Source organism: Balaenoptera acutorostrata, chromosome 3, assembly GCF_949987535.1.
Source record: "Balaenoptera acutorostrata chromosome 3, mBalAcu1.1, whole genome shotgun sequence".
Lineage (NCBI taxonomy): Eukaryota > Metazoa > Chordata > Mammalia > Artiodactyla > Balaenopteridae > Balaenoptera > Balaenoptera acutorostrata.
The window spans coordinates 65,551,601-65,568,661 of record NC_080066.1 but is presented as its reverse complement, the minus strand read 5'-3'; the positions used below and the strand labels follow the sequence as shown (position 1 = coordinate 65,568,661).

General features: G+C 35.0%; 1 protein-coding gene across 12 annotated transcripts in view; it reads right to left on the bottom strand.

The window, feature by feature from the left end:
- MYO9A (myosin IXA) overlaps positions 1-17,061 on the bottom strand; it is a 283,465-nt gene that overhangs the window by 120,958 nt on the left and 145,446 nt on the right. For all 12 annotated transcript variants that reach the window (XM_057541959.1, XM_057541957.1, XM_007197776.2 and 9 more), the window contains one exon: positions 6,120-6,195. In XM_057541959.1, the coding sequence (XP_057397942.1) occupies positions 6,120-6,195 (76 nt within the window). The remainder of the gene's footprint in view (positions 1-6,119; positions 6,196-17,061) is intronic.

The window sequence follows — 17,061 nt, the reverse complement described above, 5'->3', positions numbered from 1 at the left end:
CTTCCTATTAAACATGTATACTGCACACTTCTTATGTTCCATTTCAAATCCCATAAGTCTTACCTCTTATTCTAGCTGCTGCTGTTGCAAATGGTACTGTAACTAGTCATACACACAAATTTTGTCCAGTGTCAAACAGATGCTGCTGGCAGCACCTAGTTTCAGACTCCAGACACTTGCCTCTTGTCTGATGTAGGCTTCTGCTCTGCACTTACACAAGCAGAACTCTCTGTGGGGCCAGCAACCCCTGGAGCAATGGATAAGTCCCTCCTCTTTTCTTCCTCAAGGCAAATAGATGGTCCTGAGACACAAATCATTAAGCTTCTCAGTTGGTCCCACAGGGTTGAGCAACCAGTGGCCAACTCATTCATTGATTCTTGTATGGATTCTCCATCCTTCCCTTTTTTATTCCCATATCCCCACTCCTGCTCACTAGGATAACATTCTTAAATAAGCTACATTTGTAAATAAACTACTTGGTGTTTGCATAAGGGAAACCCATAATAAGCTGCCATAGCATACTCCATAGCAATTGTTTTTGTCAGCCCCCAGCTGAAATACCACGAATTTGACAAAGTCATAAATTCACAAGGACAAAGAGTGAGAAGGAAGACTATGCAAGGGACAAGGAACAGTAAAAGTTTAAAGTTGACAGACATGTAATAAGAGATGTAGGAGACTAGAAAAAATTAAAACCTAAGTTTATATGTACATCGGAATCATAGAAAAGGGGAGTCTATAGGGGTAGGCATGATTGAGAATACACATATGCTTGTGTGTGTGTGTGTGTGTGTGTGTGTGCGCGTGTGTAGAAGCTGGGGTTTGGAGTGGGAGAGAGGCTAAAACAACAAAATGCAAGTGTGTTCTCATTTAGAACTCTGGAAAGGTTCAGATATTAGAGATAACTGGTACCATTGCAAGGGTGATGCTGAATGGGGCTAAACATGGAAGTTAGTTTGAAAGTCTTTAAAAATGAGCTAGATCCTTACTCTTACCCTATATAGTGAAGTAACATTCCCTTCCTCAAGCCTTTCAAAGATTTTACTTTATAGAAAAGTTGGAAACACAGAATCTCAGGAGAAGTCAGAGACTTAGGCATAGCTAAAGGTAGGGGTGGGTGAGATACACTGAAAATAGGAGGAATTAAGTGGAAGTATGTGTATGGAATCATGAGAAGCCCAGCTACATACCTAGAACATCAGTAGCCAGATTTAAAAGCTATAGGCAGGGAAAACTGACTGACCCAAGAGAAACAATCTAGAGATAGCAGACATTTGGAAGTCACCAGCTAAACACCGAGATCCCCGATCAATAACAAAATACATCTTCTAGCCCAAGAATCAACTGAGTGTATCTGTATATCCAATGATTTATTCTCTCTCTCTAGATGAAGGTCTCAGGAATCTCAAAGTAACATGTGCAAGCTGAAACTATCACTCCCTCTTCAAAACTGTTGCCTCTTTTATATTCCCTACTTAAGTACTAAGCCAGAAATCTAGAAATCATCCTTAATTACTCTGTCTCCTCACCCAATATATTCCACAAGTTTTATATAAGACATAGATTCCCCCCACCCTCTCTTTTCAGGAAACGAAGGCTACAAGAGTCACAATCTCAGAATACGAAGATAAGCTGAGCCAAGAACAAATTTTTGGTGACTCCCAAACCCGTACTCTTTCTCCTATGTGTTATGTAAAGGCTTAAAATACAGCAAAAAGGTTTTACTGGTATTTTACACACTGAGTAACAGGAAGAGTCCCAGCATCAGAATGGTAGGCTCAATGGTGAAGTAGAAGATTAGAAGTGAAAGAAAGCAAAAATAGGCTGTGCCTATTTTTAAGACAGGACAATCAATGGGATGCTGGGGAGAAAGAAAAAGCTCTGTGTGTGCTTAAAAATCTTTGTGCCAGTTGGTTATTTCAATGAAATGACTTGACATTGGTATCTGTCTCAGTTTTTCTAGGGGCTTCCCTTAGCTTAGCACATTGCTATTAAGATTGATAGCATACACAACGTCTTTGTTCTCCATATACAATGTACTCCTTATATATACATTAGATCACTGTCATATATTTGTTGCATACATATAAAAATTATTTGCACGAAGCATAGAAAATCCAATACAGACGTCTCATAAACACTGAATCCTCATAAAATCAGGTGAGAGACATATAGATTTTCAATTTTCCTCCTTAATACAGGTTCACATCAATATGTACCCACAACCACTTACTGCAAGCCATCATCTCTTGCCAGAACTGCTAGGCTTCCTGTACCCAATCCAGTGCCTCTCCAAATCATTCTCCATAAAGCAACCATAGAGATTCTTCTGAAATATCAGTCAGTCCCCTGCTTAAAAGCATCAAATAGCTTCTCATTACCCTTAAGATGAAGTCCAACCTCTCCAATACGGCTAACAAAGCCCCACATGAACTAGCCTATGTCTATTTGTCTTTCTAGAGTCAACTCTCATCATTTCTCTCTTCTTACTCACATTATTTTAATTCTTTATTCGTGCCATGCTCTCTAGAGAGAGCTCTCTTTTTGCTCCTGGACCATCACACAGGTTGCTCCTCTGCCTGTAAAACATCACCCTCCTCTTCAAAGGGCTCACCCTTACTCTTCACTCAGATAACAGTTTAAAAGATTCTTTTTCTGAAAAACATTTCTGATGCATCTGGCCCCATATCCAATTCTTTAAATACAGTATTAGCATAAAAAATTTAAAAGTCCTCCTCTATGTTTCCATGGTATCCTATATTTCTCCAATCATATCACTTATCACATCTATCTCACAAAGTATTGAATCTCCAGTTTCCACCACACGACCTGGCACGAAGTACTTGTTAAATAAACAAATGATCTGGCAGAACTAGAGGTTGTATCTGTCTTAATTTATTTCTTTATTTTTCTCTCAAGAACAATCTGACCTTCAGGAATAGATGTTACATGCAAATAAGGCTCCAGTTAAAAAGCCACTAATTTTTAAAACAAAGGACAAACATAACTATGTAAAAACACACAAAATATCATTTAGGATAACCAACATACTATATATTAAAGTGAAAAAACTTGGAAGAGACTTTTGAAATAACTATATAATACTTAATGTTTTAAATTTATACTAAAATATGAGTATTATTCCATACTACTAATTTGCTATTATTATATGAACTGCTAATCACATATAACTGCTTACATTAATAACCAAGTTCTGTATTTTTTCATTAGGGTAAACAAAATACATTCTAAGACATGATCAAATGCCATGAGATTTATCTGGCTGTAACATATGAGAAATTACTCCAAGCTGTTTTATGTGACATCAAGTCATATTGGTTCCAAGAGAACCTTGAAATCCATTCACCTTTATAAATCATGTTAAATATGATAATTACTTAAAAAACCCTAGTAATAAATTATTTGACTTATCCTTCAAAAAAAGTATTTATTTTTGTTCTCATTGTTGCATTTTATAATACAATGTCTCAGATGGTAAGCAGTCATTTGCCCAGATCAAGAGGAAAAGTTGAATTTAAACAAAAATAAACTTTAGACAGTGAGTTTTTAGTTGCATTAAGAATAGAAATCAGGATCCACACATGCTACATAGTCAACTCTTAGAGGATAGGTTTATCCCAGTACTCAAATATGTGGTTATCAATATAGCCAAAGTCCTAAAAAATGGTGTCATAACCCACGAGTTTTAATGAGACTTATTCTAGTTCCTTAATGCCCTGGGATTAGCATGATAGTACAGCAGACCCCATTTGATTATAAAACATACCATATATTTCCACAATGTGCAAATTCATTATGTACTTGTCAACAATAAATTCTGATAATACTCTTTTTGCCCCCTAAATAACAAGTTTCCAAAGGCATATTTTCCCAATATAGGGTGGTATATTTTATTCTTCACACAATCTTCTCTACAACTATTCAGAAGAGCTTTTTCCACCTAGGAACGAATGTATCTTTGAAACCAGTGCAGTCTTTTTAGTTATTCACATTAAGTGTCACTTCAGCAGCCTCTATTTACCATCTCTGCTTTATGATATGTAATTATAGGCTCTGTTCTTTTTTCAAATCATATTTTGAAACAAAGACATCTGTTTCCAGTTTATACCCCTTACCAAAAAGCAACTGCCCACTCAACATTAATTAAAGTTTTATCTCTCACTTGAGGAATATTTGCACTGGCTAAAAATAGTTTTATATTTGCATTTCCTTGTTTTTATACAGACTACATCAATTCTTAGTCCTAGATCACCAGCAAATTGGATGTTCCACTCTTTCATTTAAGAGTCACTTATTAGGAGTGTTCCATAGGGAAGGTCCAAAAGACTTCACTTAGTAGATACAAGCTAATGATTTCATGACTGATTTGATTTTCTGAGTATCTATTGTTCTATCCTCTCTATCTTCTCACCAATTTTCTCTAAAATATGTCTAAAATAAACTCACCAATACAACAAACACAAGCTGCGAGGCTCTCTTGTTAAGACTGCTAGCTGGCCTTTTCCTGATAACATTACTTCAATGCCACATATCTTTCTTCATTGTACGCAAAGGAAAAGAATCAAGCTGATGTGATCAATTTCTCTGTGAGGAAGGGTCTCAAAAATGAGCTTATACACACATCTTTACAAAATTAGTTTGTCATTCCATGAGTGCCTAAAATCACCTTAACTGCTTGAGCCCAGACCAATCTTAAACCAATATATCAGACTATTCCAACTGATATATAAAAAACAGAGAAGCCCATACAGATCACTTCAGGCATCCAAAATTGAAAGCAGTACAAAGAAACATAACTGGGAATTCCCTAGCAGTCCAGTGGGTAGGATATGGCACTTTCACTGCGGTGGCCCAAATTCAATCCTTGGTCGGGGAACTAAGATCCTGCAAGCTGCGCGAGTGGCCAAGAAAAAAACAAAAACAAAAACTAGGAATTAGGAAAGTTATAATCATTAAATTGCTTCGGGAAATGCAACAAGTCACAGTTCCTTTTTTTATCCAAATCAAGAAAATGAGTTCCTTAAGTTAGGGATATCTAATGACCAGGATGAGAATACTGCCAATAGACTGAAATAAAAAAGGTACACAGGTCACCAGATTAATGATCTAATTTGTTCTTGGGTAAAATCTAACATGCACATATAATGGTGATTTTCATCATCAGCCAACTGTCACTGTTAAGAAAACAAAATGCATGCACTATAAAGACAGCCAGTAGTTCAATTTGCTGGCGTTAAAGATAAGTACAGTTGAGGTTGGATACTTGGGCTGTGACAGCTCTTGCAGGTTAAAGTAGTGAACCTAGACTTCTTGTAATAAGCAATAAAGAGTTATAAAAAAAAAGTTATGGAGCAGAGAAGTGACGATGTATATTAGAAAGACATAGTAACTGAAAATGGAAAACCTGATCAATGAAGTTATACTTTAATTTTAAATGACTGATCATCCTAATCTTGTATCTTACCAGGACACTAAGAAGCTCAATTCTCTTGATGTTTAAAATGTACACAGCAGACTCTAGACACTAAACAATGCCCTTTTGCTCATTTAAAGTACAATCTTTATAAAACAGCACGTCTAAAGGAAAAGGAGCTTTATTTACAAACTCAGAAAATTACTTATATTTGTTACTTTCAAATTTTACTTAAGAATTCTTCATTGAAAATGGTAAAAGGTAAGCTTTGGGTATCACACTCATCAAGAAAAGGTATCGGACAGTTTGATGTAAATCAAACTACTCAATTATTACTTACCAATAAGATTTCTCCATGGAAAGAAGCAGAATACCCATTACTTTTGCAAAAGACATTTAAAATGCAAGAAGGGTCTCAGAAATTAAAACATATGCACTCATTTTTAATTATCCTGGGGAAACTTTTTTTACATTGTACTACCATTTTACTAGAGGCAATCTTAGATAATTTACTGTACTGTTAACTCTAACCTTTTTAATTTATTACGCCATTTACAAAAGCTTTAAGAAATTAAAAGAAAAAAAGGCCCGATTTACTGCATACTTTTAAAGCCACAGAAGTATTAATAAGAATTCTAGTTATTTCTTCTTTACGTCCTTGAAAACTTAAACCAAACATACTTACTGTTGGTTTTTTTCATTTAGAGTATTCATGCCCTGGAGATCAGAAAGAGGTGTTCTGGGATTTTTCCGAGTTATACCTAGCATAGAGAAAGCAAAAACTTTCAATCAATGCTAAGATAAACTAAACATGAAATAAGTTTTCTAGGAACAAATGAAATTAATATACTTCAATAGTAAATATTTGCTAAACATATCAGAAATGTCTAAATAATAATAATATGAACCAAGTCCCATGACTGTTACTTATAAATCTGACTTAGTCAACAATGAAACCAATTAGGGAATTTAATAATAAATTCTTTAATTTCTCCTCTCATTTAAATATTATCAGGAAGTACAAGGGTAACTGGGCTGAATGTCTAGAAGTGTACAAACTCATTTCTTATTTTAATATTCAAAAAATTCCTGATTCCTCTGCACCATTTTTCAGCAATAGGATATTGCTCCTATAAACCACAGATTTTAGAGATTAATCTTACATATAAAGACACTAAGAATCAAAGATGATGAATTGCTTCCTCAAGAATTACCAATATTTTTTAAACAAAAAATCTAATTAAAAAATGGGCAGAAGACTTGAATAGACATTTTTCCAAAGGAGACACACAGGTGGCTAACAGGCACATAAAAAGATGCTCAACATCGCTAATCACTGGGGAAATGCAAATCAAAACCAAAATGAGATATCACCTCACACCGGTCAGAATGGCTATCATCAAAAAACACAAATAATGAATGCTGGCGAGGATGTGGAGAAAAGGGAATGCTCATACACTATTGGTGGGAATGTAAATTGGTACAGCCACTGTGGAAAACAGTATGGCGGTTTCTCAAAAAACTAAAAATGGAACTACCATATGATCCAGCAATTCCACTCCTGGGTACACATCTGGAAAAAATGAAAACACTAATTTGAAAAGATACATGCACTCCAATGTTCATAGCAGCCCTGTTTATAACAGCTAAGACACGGAAGCAACCCACATGCCCATCAGCCAACACTTGGCTTAAGAAGATGTGGTATATATATACAATGGCATATTACTCAGACATGAAAAAAAAAGAAATACTGCCATTTGCAGCAATGTGGAAGGACCTAGAGAATATTATGCTTAGTGAAGTAAGTCAGACAGAGAAAGACAAATACTATATATGACTCATATGTGGAATCTAAAAAAAATACAAATGAATGTATATGCAAAACAGCAACAGACTCACAGATACAGAAAACCAACATGTGGTTACCAAAGAGGAGAGGGAAGCAGGGAGGAACAAAATAGGGGTATGGGATTAACAGATAGACAGATTAACAGATAGTATATTTAAAATAGTAAAAGTATCTTTATTTGAGATAACAATCTTGTATGTGGAAAATCCTAAGTAATTCACCAAAAAAATTAGGACTATTAAACAAGTTTAGCAAAATTACAAGATATAAGATCAATATTCAAAAATCAACCTAGCAATAAACAATTGGAAAATGAAATTAAGAAAACAATTCCATTAATAATAGCAATAAAATAATATAAAAGGAATAAATTGAACAAAAAATATAAAATGTCTACTGAAAAACTACAAAGCATCATAAAAAGCAATTAAATAAAACCTAAATAAATGGAAAGCCATCCATGCTCATGGACTGGAAAACTTAATATTGTTAGGATGGCAATGTTCCCCAAATTCATCTACAGATCAATGCAATCTCTATTAAAATTCCAGCTGCCTTTTTTATTTTTTTTACTGGAATGAATAAGCTGATCATAAAATTAATACGGAAATGCAAAGGACCCAGAATAGCCATGTTGAAAAAAAGAGAACATGGTTGGAAGACTCATACTTCCTGAATTAAAAACTTACTACAAAGATAAAGTAACTGAGACAGTATGGTACCAGCATAAAGATAGAGAGATAGATCAATGGAAAGGAACTGAGAGTACAGAAATACATTTATGATCAACTAAATTTTGACAAAGGTGCCAAGACAATTCAATGGGAAAAGAATAATCTTTTCAACAAAAACTGGGAAAACTATATGTCCACATGGAAAAGAATGAAGTTGGATCAAAGACCAAAATACAAATGCTAAAAGTATAAAACTCTTAAAACATAGGAGTAAATATTCCTGACATTGGATCAGGCAATGGTTACTTAGAGATGAAACCAAAGGCACAAGCAACCAGAGAGAAAGACTGATAAACCAGACATCACCAAAATCTAATACTTTTGTGCTTCAAAGGACACTATATCAAGAAAGTGAAAAGACAACCCACAAAATGGTATCAACAGAAAATGGCCAATCAAATATCTGATAAGAAGCTTGAATCCAGAATATAAAAAGAACTTTTGCAACTGAATAATACAAAAGATAACCCAATTTTAAAATGAACAGAGTATGAATAGATATTTTTCCAAAGACAACACACAAATGGCTAATAAGCACATAAAAAGATGCTCAACATCATTAGTCATCAGAGAAATGAAATCAAAACTACAATGAGATTGCACTTCACACCCCCTAGCATGACTATAATAAAAAAGGAAGATAGTAAGTGTTGGCAAGGACATGTAAAAATTGGAAACTTGCATACACTGCTGAATGTGAAATGATACAGTCACTTTGGGAAACGGTCTAGCAGTTCAACAAAAAATTAAACAGAGTTACCATATGACCCAGAATTTCCACTGCTAAGTATATACCCAACAGAACTGAAGACATACATCTATACCACATAAAAACTGTTACTGGAAAATATATGTCTTGGGATCAACAAGTTCAGTTAGAACTTTGAACAACTTTATTTTCTTACATATTTGAATGCATTGTTTTTGTTTCATTTATTCAGTTCCTAAGTCATGGACACCAAATATCCTTATGACAAATTACCATTTTCTATTCTCCATATGAATTCTTTTCTTCTGCATATTGAAATATAATCATTTCAGGCCTTTCCTTAATATTAGTAATGCAATTTTAAGATATGTTTCCTCTACTTACTGAGATCACATAGGTGTTGACTTATGCCTCTACTTGTTTTAGTAGTTCAAAACCTATTTCAACAACATTCTGATATTTCATAGTCTTAAATTTGTGCTACTCCTTTATTGGATTCATGTTCTTAAATTCTTCTTAAACTGTAAAGTGCTCACCAGGAATTTTCTTCTCGTTTTTGGCGTATCTTCCTTGCAAACACAATAGGGTGTTTCTTTTATGCATGTTACTTCCCTTTGTGTAATGATTTTTTAAACATTAATTATTAAATATTTTAAAGGAATAATATACTGAACACTTGCAACTGACCACTGAGATCAGAAAATGAAGTCCTGTGCACCTTTCTTCTTGATCCCATTTCAACAGCATCAGATCCCAACATTGCCCACTTGTTGGAATTAGCATAAAAGGACTTTAAAATTGCTATCATAATGTTCAATGACTTAAAGTATAAGACAGTCTTATGACCCAACAGAAAAATCTCAGGAGAGAAATGGAAACTGTAAAAAGAATCCAAATGGATATTCTGGAACTGAAAACTGAAATTTTCTGAAATGAAAATTTCATTCTATGGTTTTACAAGGAGACTTGAAACAGCATAATGAACTTGATATCAGATAAATAAAAATTATCCAATATGAAGAACAGGAAGAATAAAGATAGAAGAAAAATCCACAGAATATGAGGAATCTGAGACTATATCAAATATTCTAAGAGCATGTAATTGGGGTCTCAGAAGAAAAAGAGAAATTGCAGCAGAAAAAGATTTCTGAAAAAATACTGACCAAAAATTTCCTAAATTTGATGAAAAATAATGAAGCACAGGTCCAAAAGGTATAGCAAATACCAAACAGCATAAATATAAATATAAATCATATCTAGGGACATCACAGTCAAACTGCTGAAAATGAAAAAATAAAGAGAAAATCTTGAAGCAGCCAGATGAAAAAAGGTACATTAGATATGAAAGAATGACAACAGAACGACATCTGAGTTTAACATCACAAATAATGTAGGACAAAAGAAAATGGAACAACATCTTTAAAGCACCAAAAGTTTGATAGTTCCTAATGATGTTAAACATATGTCTACTTTATGACACAGTAAACTCCATCATAACTTTTACCCAAGGAATGAAAATTTATATACACAAAATGAATTGAACAAGAATGTTTATAGCAGGGTTCCTCACAATAGCTCAACACAGTACAAACCTTATATCCATCAAGAAATAAATGATAAACACAAAGTTGTATACACAATTGTATATACATATACAATGGAATACAACTCAGCAACAAATTACTGATATAGGGAACAACATAAATGAATACATATATGATTATGTTACATAACAGAATCAGAACACAAAAGAATACTGTATGATTCCATTTCTGTTTTAGAAAAGAGAAAATTAATTTATAGTAACAGACATCTTAAGAGGAGTTGCCTAAAGGGGGTGGGAAAATGTACAAGAGAGTAAGAATAAACTTTCTGATACAACTTTATTCGAATATTTTATATTTTTGTGGTCATATCTTTTTGTGTTCATATGCTTTAGGTTTGTCTCTTATAAACATTTTACAGCTGAATTTTATTTTAATTGCATAATCTTTTTTTAAACTGTTTAGTTGGGTTCGTTTTAATTTATTGGTATTACTGATATATCTGGAATTTTTTCTGCCTTATTTTATGTTTTGTATCTACCCTAATTCTTGTATGCTTCTACCCAGACTTCTACTGAACTATTTTCTTTATATTCTGATTTCTTTGTTTTGTTTTGGAAGTTATATACACTCCCTTCTTTGATTATTCTTGAATTTTTAACATATTCATGAATTCTAAACTAAATCAATTCTCTATTCTCTTTTTCTAAAGAGTATGAGAACCTTTAAATCTCTGATACAAGTCATCCCCTTCCTATCACAGCTATTGTTACCCAGTATTTATTTTCACCTTATTTTCTTCCCATTAATCAAGCAAATTAGGCATTAAGTTTTATAAAATAATAACTTGTTTTACAAGTTTCTCAAAACTTCCTAGTGAGTTCAGCTTCTGTCTTTCTCAACTAAATCTTTTTATAAATTCTATTGATGAAGATCTGCTCAAATTACTATCTACATTTATTTACTGCTATTGTTCACCTTTGCCTGACATAGCTTTCGCCATCTTTTTATTTTTATCATTTTAAGAATCTAGATATCATTTAATTAAACTTTTTGAAAAATTCATTTTGAGATTTTAATTGGTGATGTTAATCTATTTTTATTAATTTAAATCATAGTACTTATTTCTTGTATTTTGTTTCACTTTTATGTCACTCTTCAAATCCATATTCCCCCTTGTTAGTTTTCATTTGATAGATAAAGGTTTCTCGTGCTACTTTAGAAGACAGAGATTCAGGGAATTCCCTGGTGATCCAGTGGTTAGGACTCTGTGCTTTCGCTGCCGAGGGCCTGGGTTCAATCCCTGGTTGGGGAACTAAAGTCCCACAAGCCGCTTGCAGCAGACAAAAAAAAAAAGAATCATTTTTTGTTATTGTGGTTGTCTGTAAGGCAGACATTCATATTTGTTTATCCACATTGATTTCCTAAATTTGATAAATAGCCTTATTCTATCAACTCAATAGAAATAGCTCCCTGACTTTCCTGCAGGCTTCCCCAAAATACGTATTGGCATATCCTGTATTTGTTTCCGTCTACCATTTTCAAACAAGAATTCTGATCACATAACATTTTTTTTAGAATATTTTAAATTATTTTAATGTACATCTCGGCAGTGGGTAGTAGACAAGGGCTTTAGCATTATCACATTTGAGCCTCGCGTTGTCCCTATGCAGTAGGGACTACCTTTCAGAGAAAGAAATTGAGGCTCTGAGAAACAACATCTTCCACACACAGGAATACAGGGGCTAAGTAGCAGAGCCAGAATTTGTACCTGGCACTGCCTGACTCCAAATGCCAGGCTGTTTCTCCTCTCTCTTTTGAGAATAACGTGGAGGTCCCCACGTCAGAATCTTTGTGCCCTGCCACAGCCCTGGCAAAAAGCAAAAGATGGTCAGGTCTTCCCGGCACTGAAGCCTTCCCCGAGATCAGGCAAGCTGGCTAGTTCCCACTCTGATCCCGAGGAGGCCCTCGGCCCTCATTTATGTTGTTCCCTATATCAGTAATTTGTTGCTGAGTTGTATTCCATTGTATATGTATATACAATTGTGTATACAACTTTGTATTTATCATTTATTTCTTGATGGATATAAGGTTTGTACTGTCTTGAGCTATTGTGAAGAACCCTGCTATAAACATTCTTGTTCAATTCATTTTATGTATATAAATTTTCATTCCTTGGGTAAAAGTTATGAGTAAGGTGTGGACACTTCCTAGGGTTCCCATAACATATTTTCATTTTTGGTATGCTTAATTCCATGAAAAATAGTCTCTTCTAGATATCTATCTATGACTTATGTCAGGCTTCATGATATGCAATTAATTTTTAAAATTGTGGTAAAATTTACATACTGTAGAACATACTCATTATAAGCATACAGTCAGTTAAGTTTAGACAAAACTGCCACCAAAAGAAGATACAGAATATTTCCGGGGACTTTCCTGGCGGTCCAGTGGTTAAGACTCTGCACTTCCACTGCAGAGGGCACGGGTTCGATCCCTGGTGGGGGAACTAAGACCCGGCATGCCATGTGGCACGGCCAAAAAAAGAAAAGAAAAATTTCCATAATCTCCCAAAGTTCCCTCACGCCCTTTCTTCGACAATCCCCCACACACCCTCCTGGGCCAAGGCAACCACTCACCTGCTGTCCATATCGACTGGTTTGCATTTTCTGGATATAAGTGGAATAAAACAGTATGCTCTCTTTTGTGTAAGGTTTCACTCAACATTACATTTTAGAGTTTGATCTATAAAAAGTCTTCACGTGAACATATGTGTTCATTTCTTACGTGGAGAGAACATATGGAAAGCATATGCTTACCTTTATAAAAAACTGACACTGTTTTCCAAAATAATTGTACTATATTTTACATCGCCAGCAGAGTGTATAAGCATTCCAGCTGCTCCACATACTCATCATCAGTACTGTCAACTTCTTAAATTTTAGCCATGACACAGGGTGTTAATGTGACTTCACTGTGATTATAATTTGCATTCCCTAATGACTTATAAAGCTGGTAATCTTTAATGAGCCTATAGATGATTCATGTATCTTCTTTTCTAAGTGTATGCTTAAACCTCTTGACCATTTTTTTTTTAACCAGAAAGTAACATTTTTTTTTTTTTTTGGCTGCACCGTGTGGCATGTGGGATCTTTCCCAAACAGGGATCAAACCTGTGCCCCCCGCAGTGGAAGCACAGAGTCTTAACCACTGGACTGCCAGGGAAGTCCCCTCTTGACCATTTTTAACTGAACTGTTTCTCTTATTATTGCAGGAGGGTTTTTTTTAATATTTTGTTTTGAAGTCCATTATCGGTTATGTATTATAAATTATTATGAATATTGTTTCCCAGGCTGTGATATGCTTTATGTTTTTTTTAACAATATCTTTTTTAAAGTAGAAGTTTTCAATTTTGGTGAACTCTAATTTCTCAATTTTTTCCTTTTATAGTTCATGCTCTTATGTGCCATCTAATAAATTTTGTCCCAAGACTGCAAAGATTTTCTCTCAGGTTTTCTTCTATCAATTTAATAGTTTTGTTCTTTGCAAAGAGCTATATGACCCATTTCAAGTTAATTTTTATGTATAATATAAGGTAAGGGTCAAACTTCTCTTGAACATATGGATATACAGGTTGTTCCAGTGCCATTTTTTTTTTTTAAAGACTATATATACCCCCACTGAATTATCTGAGGGCCTTTGTGGAAAATCAATTGACAATATATGTATAGATCTTTTCCTGGACTTTGTTTTTTATTTTTTTTCTACAGAAAAGGATTTTATTCAATTTTTCTAAAATTATTAAAAATTTTTAATTGGAGTATAGTAGCTTTACAATGTTGTGTTAGCTTCTACTGTACAGCAAAGTGAATCAGCTATACATATACATACTTCCCCTCTTTTTTGGATTTCCTTCCCATTTAGGTCACCACAGAGCATTGAGTACAGTTCCCTGTGCTATAGAGTAGGTTTCTATTGCTCTCTTGCTTACACCAAGAGAACAATGTCATGATTATTTTAATCTGCAAATCATATAGTATAAGATCTCCAGCTTCATTATTCTTCTTCACAATTGTTTTGGTCATTCTAGATATTCCACATTTCTGTATAAATTTTAGTTATCAGCATATGAATTGCTACCCCAAAATCTGCTTCGATATTCACTGGGACTTCATTCAATCCACAGATCCATCTGGGGGTGAACTGACATCTCAGAAATACAAAAATATGTATCTCTCTTCATTTATTTAGGCATTTTTCAATTTCTCTCACTTGTATACTGGTCTAACAGTATTTTGTTAAATTTATCCCTAAATATTTCATGTTTTGGTATGCTATATTATAATCCATTGCATATCAAATCACTCCAAAACCTAGCACTTTAAAACAACACGTCATATCACAGACTTTGTAGAGGAACAGGTTTCAAGAGCTGCTTAGCTGGGTGGTTCTGACAGGGTCTCTCATGAGTTGTATTCAAGCTGTCAGCCAAGGCTGTGGTCATTTCAAAACTAGAATGGAACAGAAGGACCTGCCTCTAAGGTCACTCATGTGACCTTAGAGGCAAGCCTCAAAGTTCTCCACTGCCTTTGACTAGAGGCTTCAGTGGGATTCTCAGTAGGGCTACTCACAACGGCAGCTTGATCCTCCAAGAGACAGTGATCCGAGAGAGAGCTAGCAAGTGAGAAAGTACCTAAGATGGAAACTGAAGTCTTTTTTAACAATTTTGGAAGTGATGTACTATTACTTCTGCCATGTCCTATAGGTCACATAGACCAACACTGGTAAAATGTGGGAGGAGACTACACAAGGTTGTAAATACCAGAAGATGGGGATAAATGGGGAATAACTACTGTAGCTGGCTGCCACAGATATATAAATGGAATTTATAAGTTTCATTTTCCAAGTGTTCGTGGCTAGAATATTACAATTTAATTTTCTATATTTAGCTGGTATACTGTGAGACTGTTAAATTCACTTTTCAGATTAAAGAAGCATTTTTTTAAACCCGTTAGTACTTTCTATATAGATGATCATGTTGTCTACATCTTCGTTTTCAATCTATGTACCTATTTCTTTTTGCTGCTTTGTTGCACAATGACCTTCAGTACAATGTTAAATCTGAGAGGCAAAAGCAGATATCCTTCCCTTGTTCTTAATGTCACGGAAGAAGTACTCAGTCTTTCACCATTACATATGATGAAGTCTGCTGTAGAATTTTCACGTGTATTCTTTATAAAGTTGAGGAAGTTGCCTTCTATTCCTAGGCTGCTAAAAGTTTCTAAATAGGAATGGGCATAGAATTACAACAAATTCTATATATCCATCTACTAAGATGATATGGTTTTTCTTTTTTAGATGATTAATATCTATATTATAAATTATGACTCTATATATACATATATATAATACATTATATTGATTGATTTTCTATATCAAACTAATCTTTTATTCCTGAATTTCCACTTGGTCTTCATGTATTATTCTTTAAATATATTGCTGAATTCAGGCTGCTCTTATTTTGTTAAGGATTTTTACATCTCTCACTGTGAGGAACGTTAGACTGTAATTTTCTTGTAATGCTATCTAATTTTGGTTTTAGAGTAATAATACTGGTCTCATGATATGATTTGTATAGTACTACTTGCTCCTCTGTTTTCTGAAAGAGTTGAGGAGAACTGGTATAATTGTTTTCTTAAACATTCTTTAGGGCTTCCCTGGTGGCGCAGTGGTTGAGAATCTGACTGCCAATGCAGGGGACACGGGTTCGAGCCCTGGTCTGGGAAGATCCCACATGCCGCGGAGCAGCTAGGCCCGAGAGCCACAACTACTGAGCCTGTGTGTCTGGAGCCTGTGCTCCGCAACAAGAGAGGCCGCGATAGTGAGAGGCCCGTGCACCGCGATGAAGAGCGGCCCCCGCTTGCCGCAACTACAGAAAGCCCTCGCACAGAAACGAAGACCCAACACAGCCATAAATAAATAAATAAATAAAGAATCCTGGTCAAAAAAGGTGATGATTTACTTTAAAAAAAAAAAAAAACATTCCTTAAGGACTTCCCTGGTGGTGCAGTGGTTAAGAATCTGCCTGCCAATGCAGGGGACATGGGTTCAATCCCTGGTCCGGGAAAATCCCACATGCCATGGAGCAACTAAGCCCATGTGCCACAACTACAGAGCCTGCGCTCTAGAGCCCACGAGCCACAACTACTGAGGCCACAAACCACAACTACTGAAGCCCGCGCACTATAGGGCCCGCGTGGCGCAACTACTGAGCCCGCGTGCTACAGTGACTGAAGCCTGTGCGCTTAGAGCCCAGGCTCCGCAACAAGAGAAGCCACCACAATGAGAAGTCCGTGCACCGTAACAAAGAGTAGCCCCCGCTCGCCACAACTAGAGAAACCTTGTGCACAGCAACGAAGACCCACCACAGCCAAAACTAAAAAAAACAAAAACAAAAACATTTCTTAAATAAAATTGACTACTGAAGCTATATGGGGCTGGACTTTTTTGTTTTCATGTGTGGGAAGATTTTACTTATGAATCCAATCATTGATACAGGACTAAACAGATAAAGAGACTCTTTATTTTTCCTTGGGTCAATTTTGATAACTGCTGACATTCAAGGAATCTGGTCCATTTCATCTAAGTTGTTGAATATATTGGCATAAATGTTCACAATCTTTCCTCAACCTTTTGATGTCTATACCATATGTAACTGTGTCCACTTGTTCATTTCAGGTAACAGTATTTGTGTCGTCTCTCATATTTCTTGATCAGAATGGCCAGAA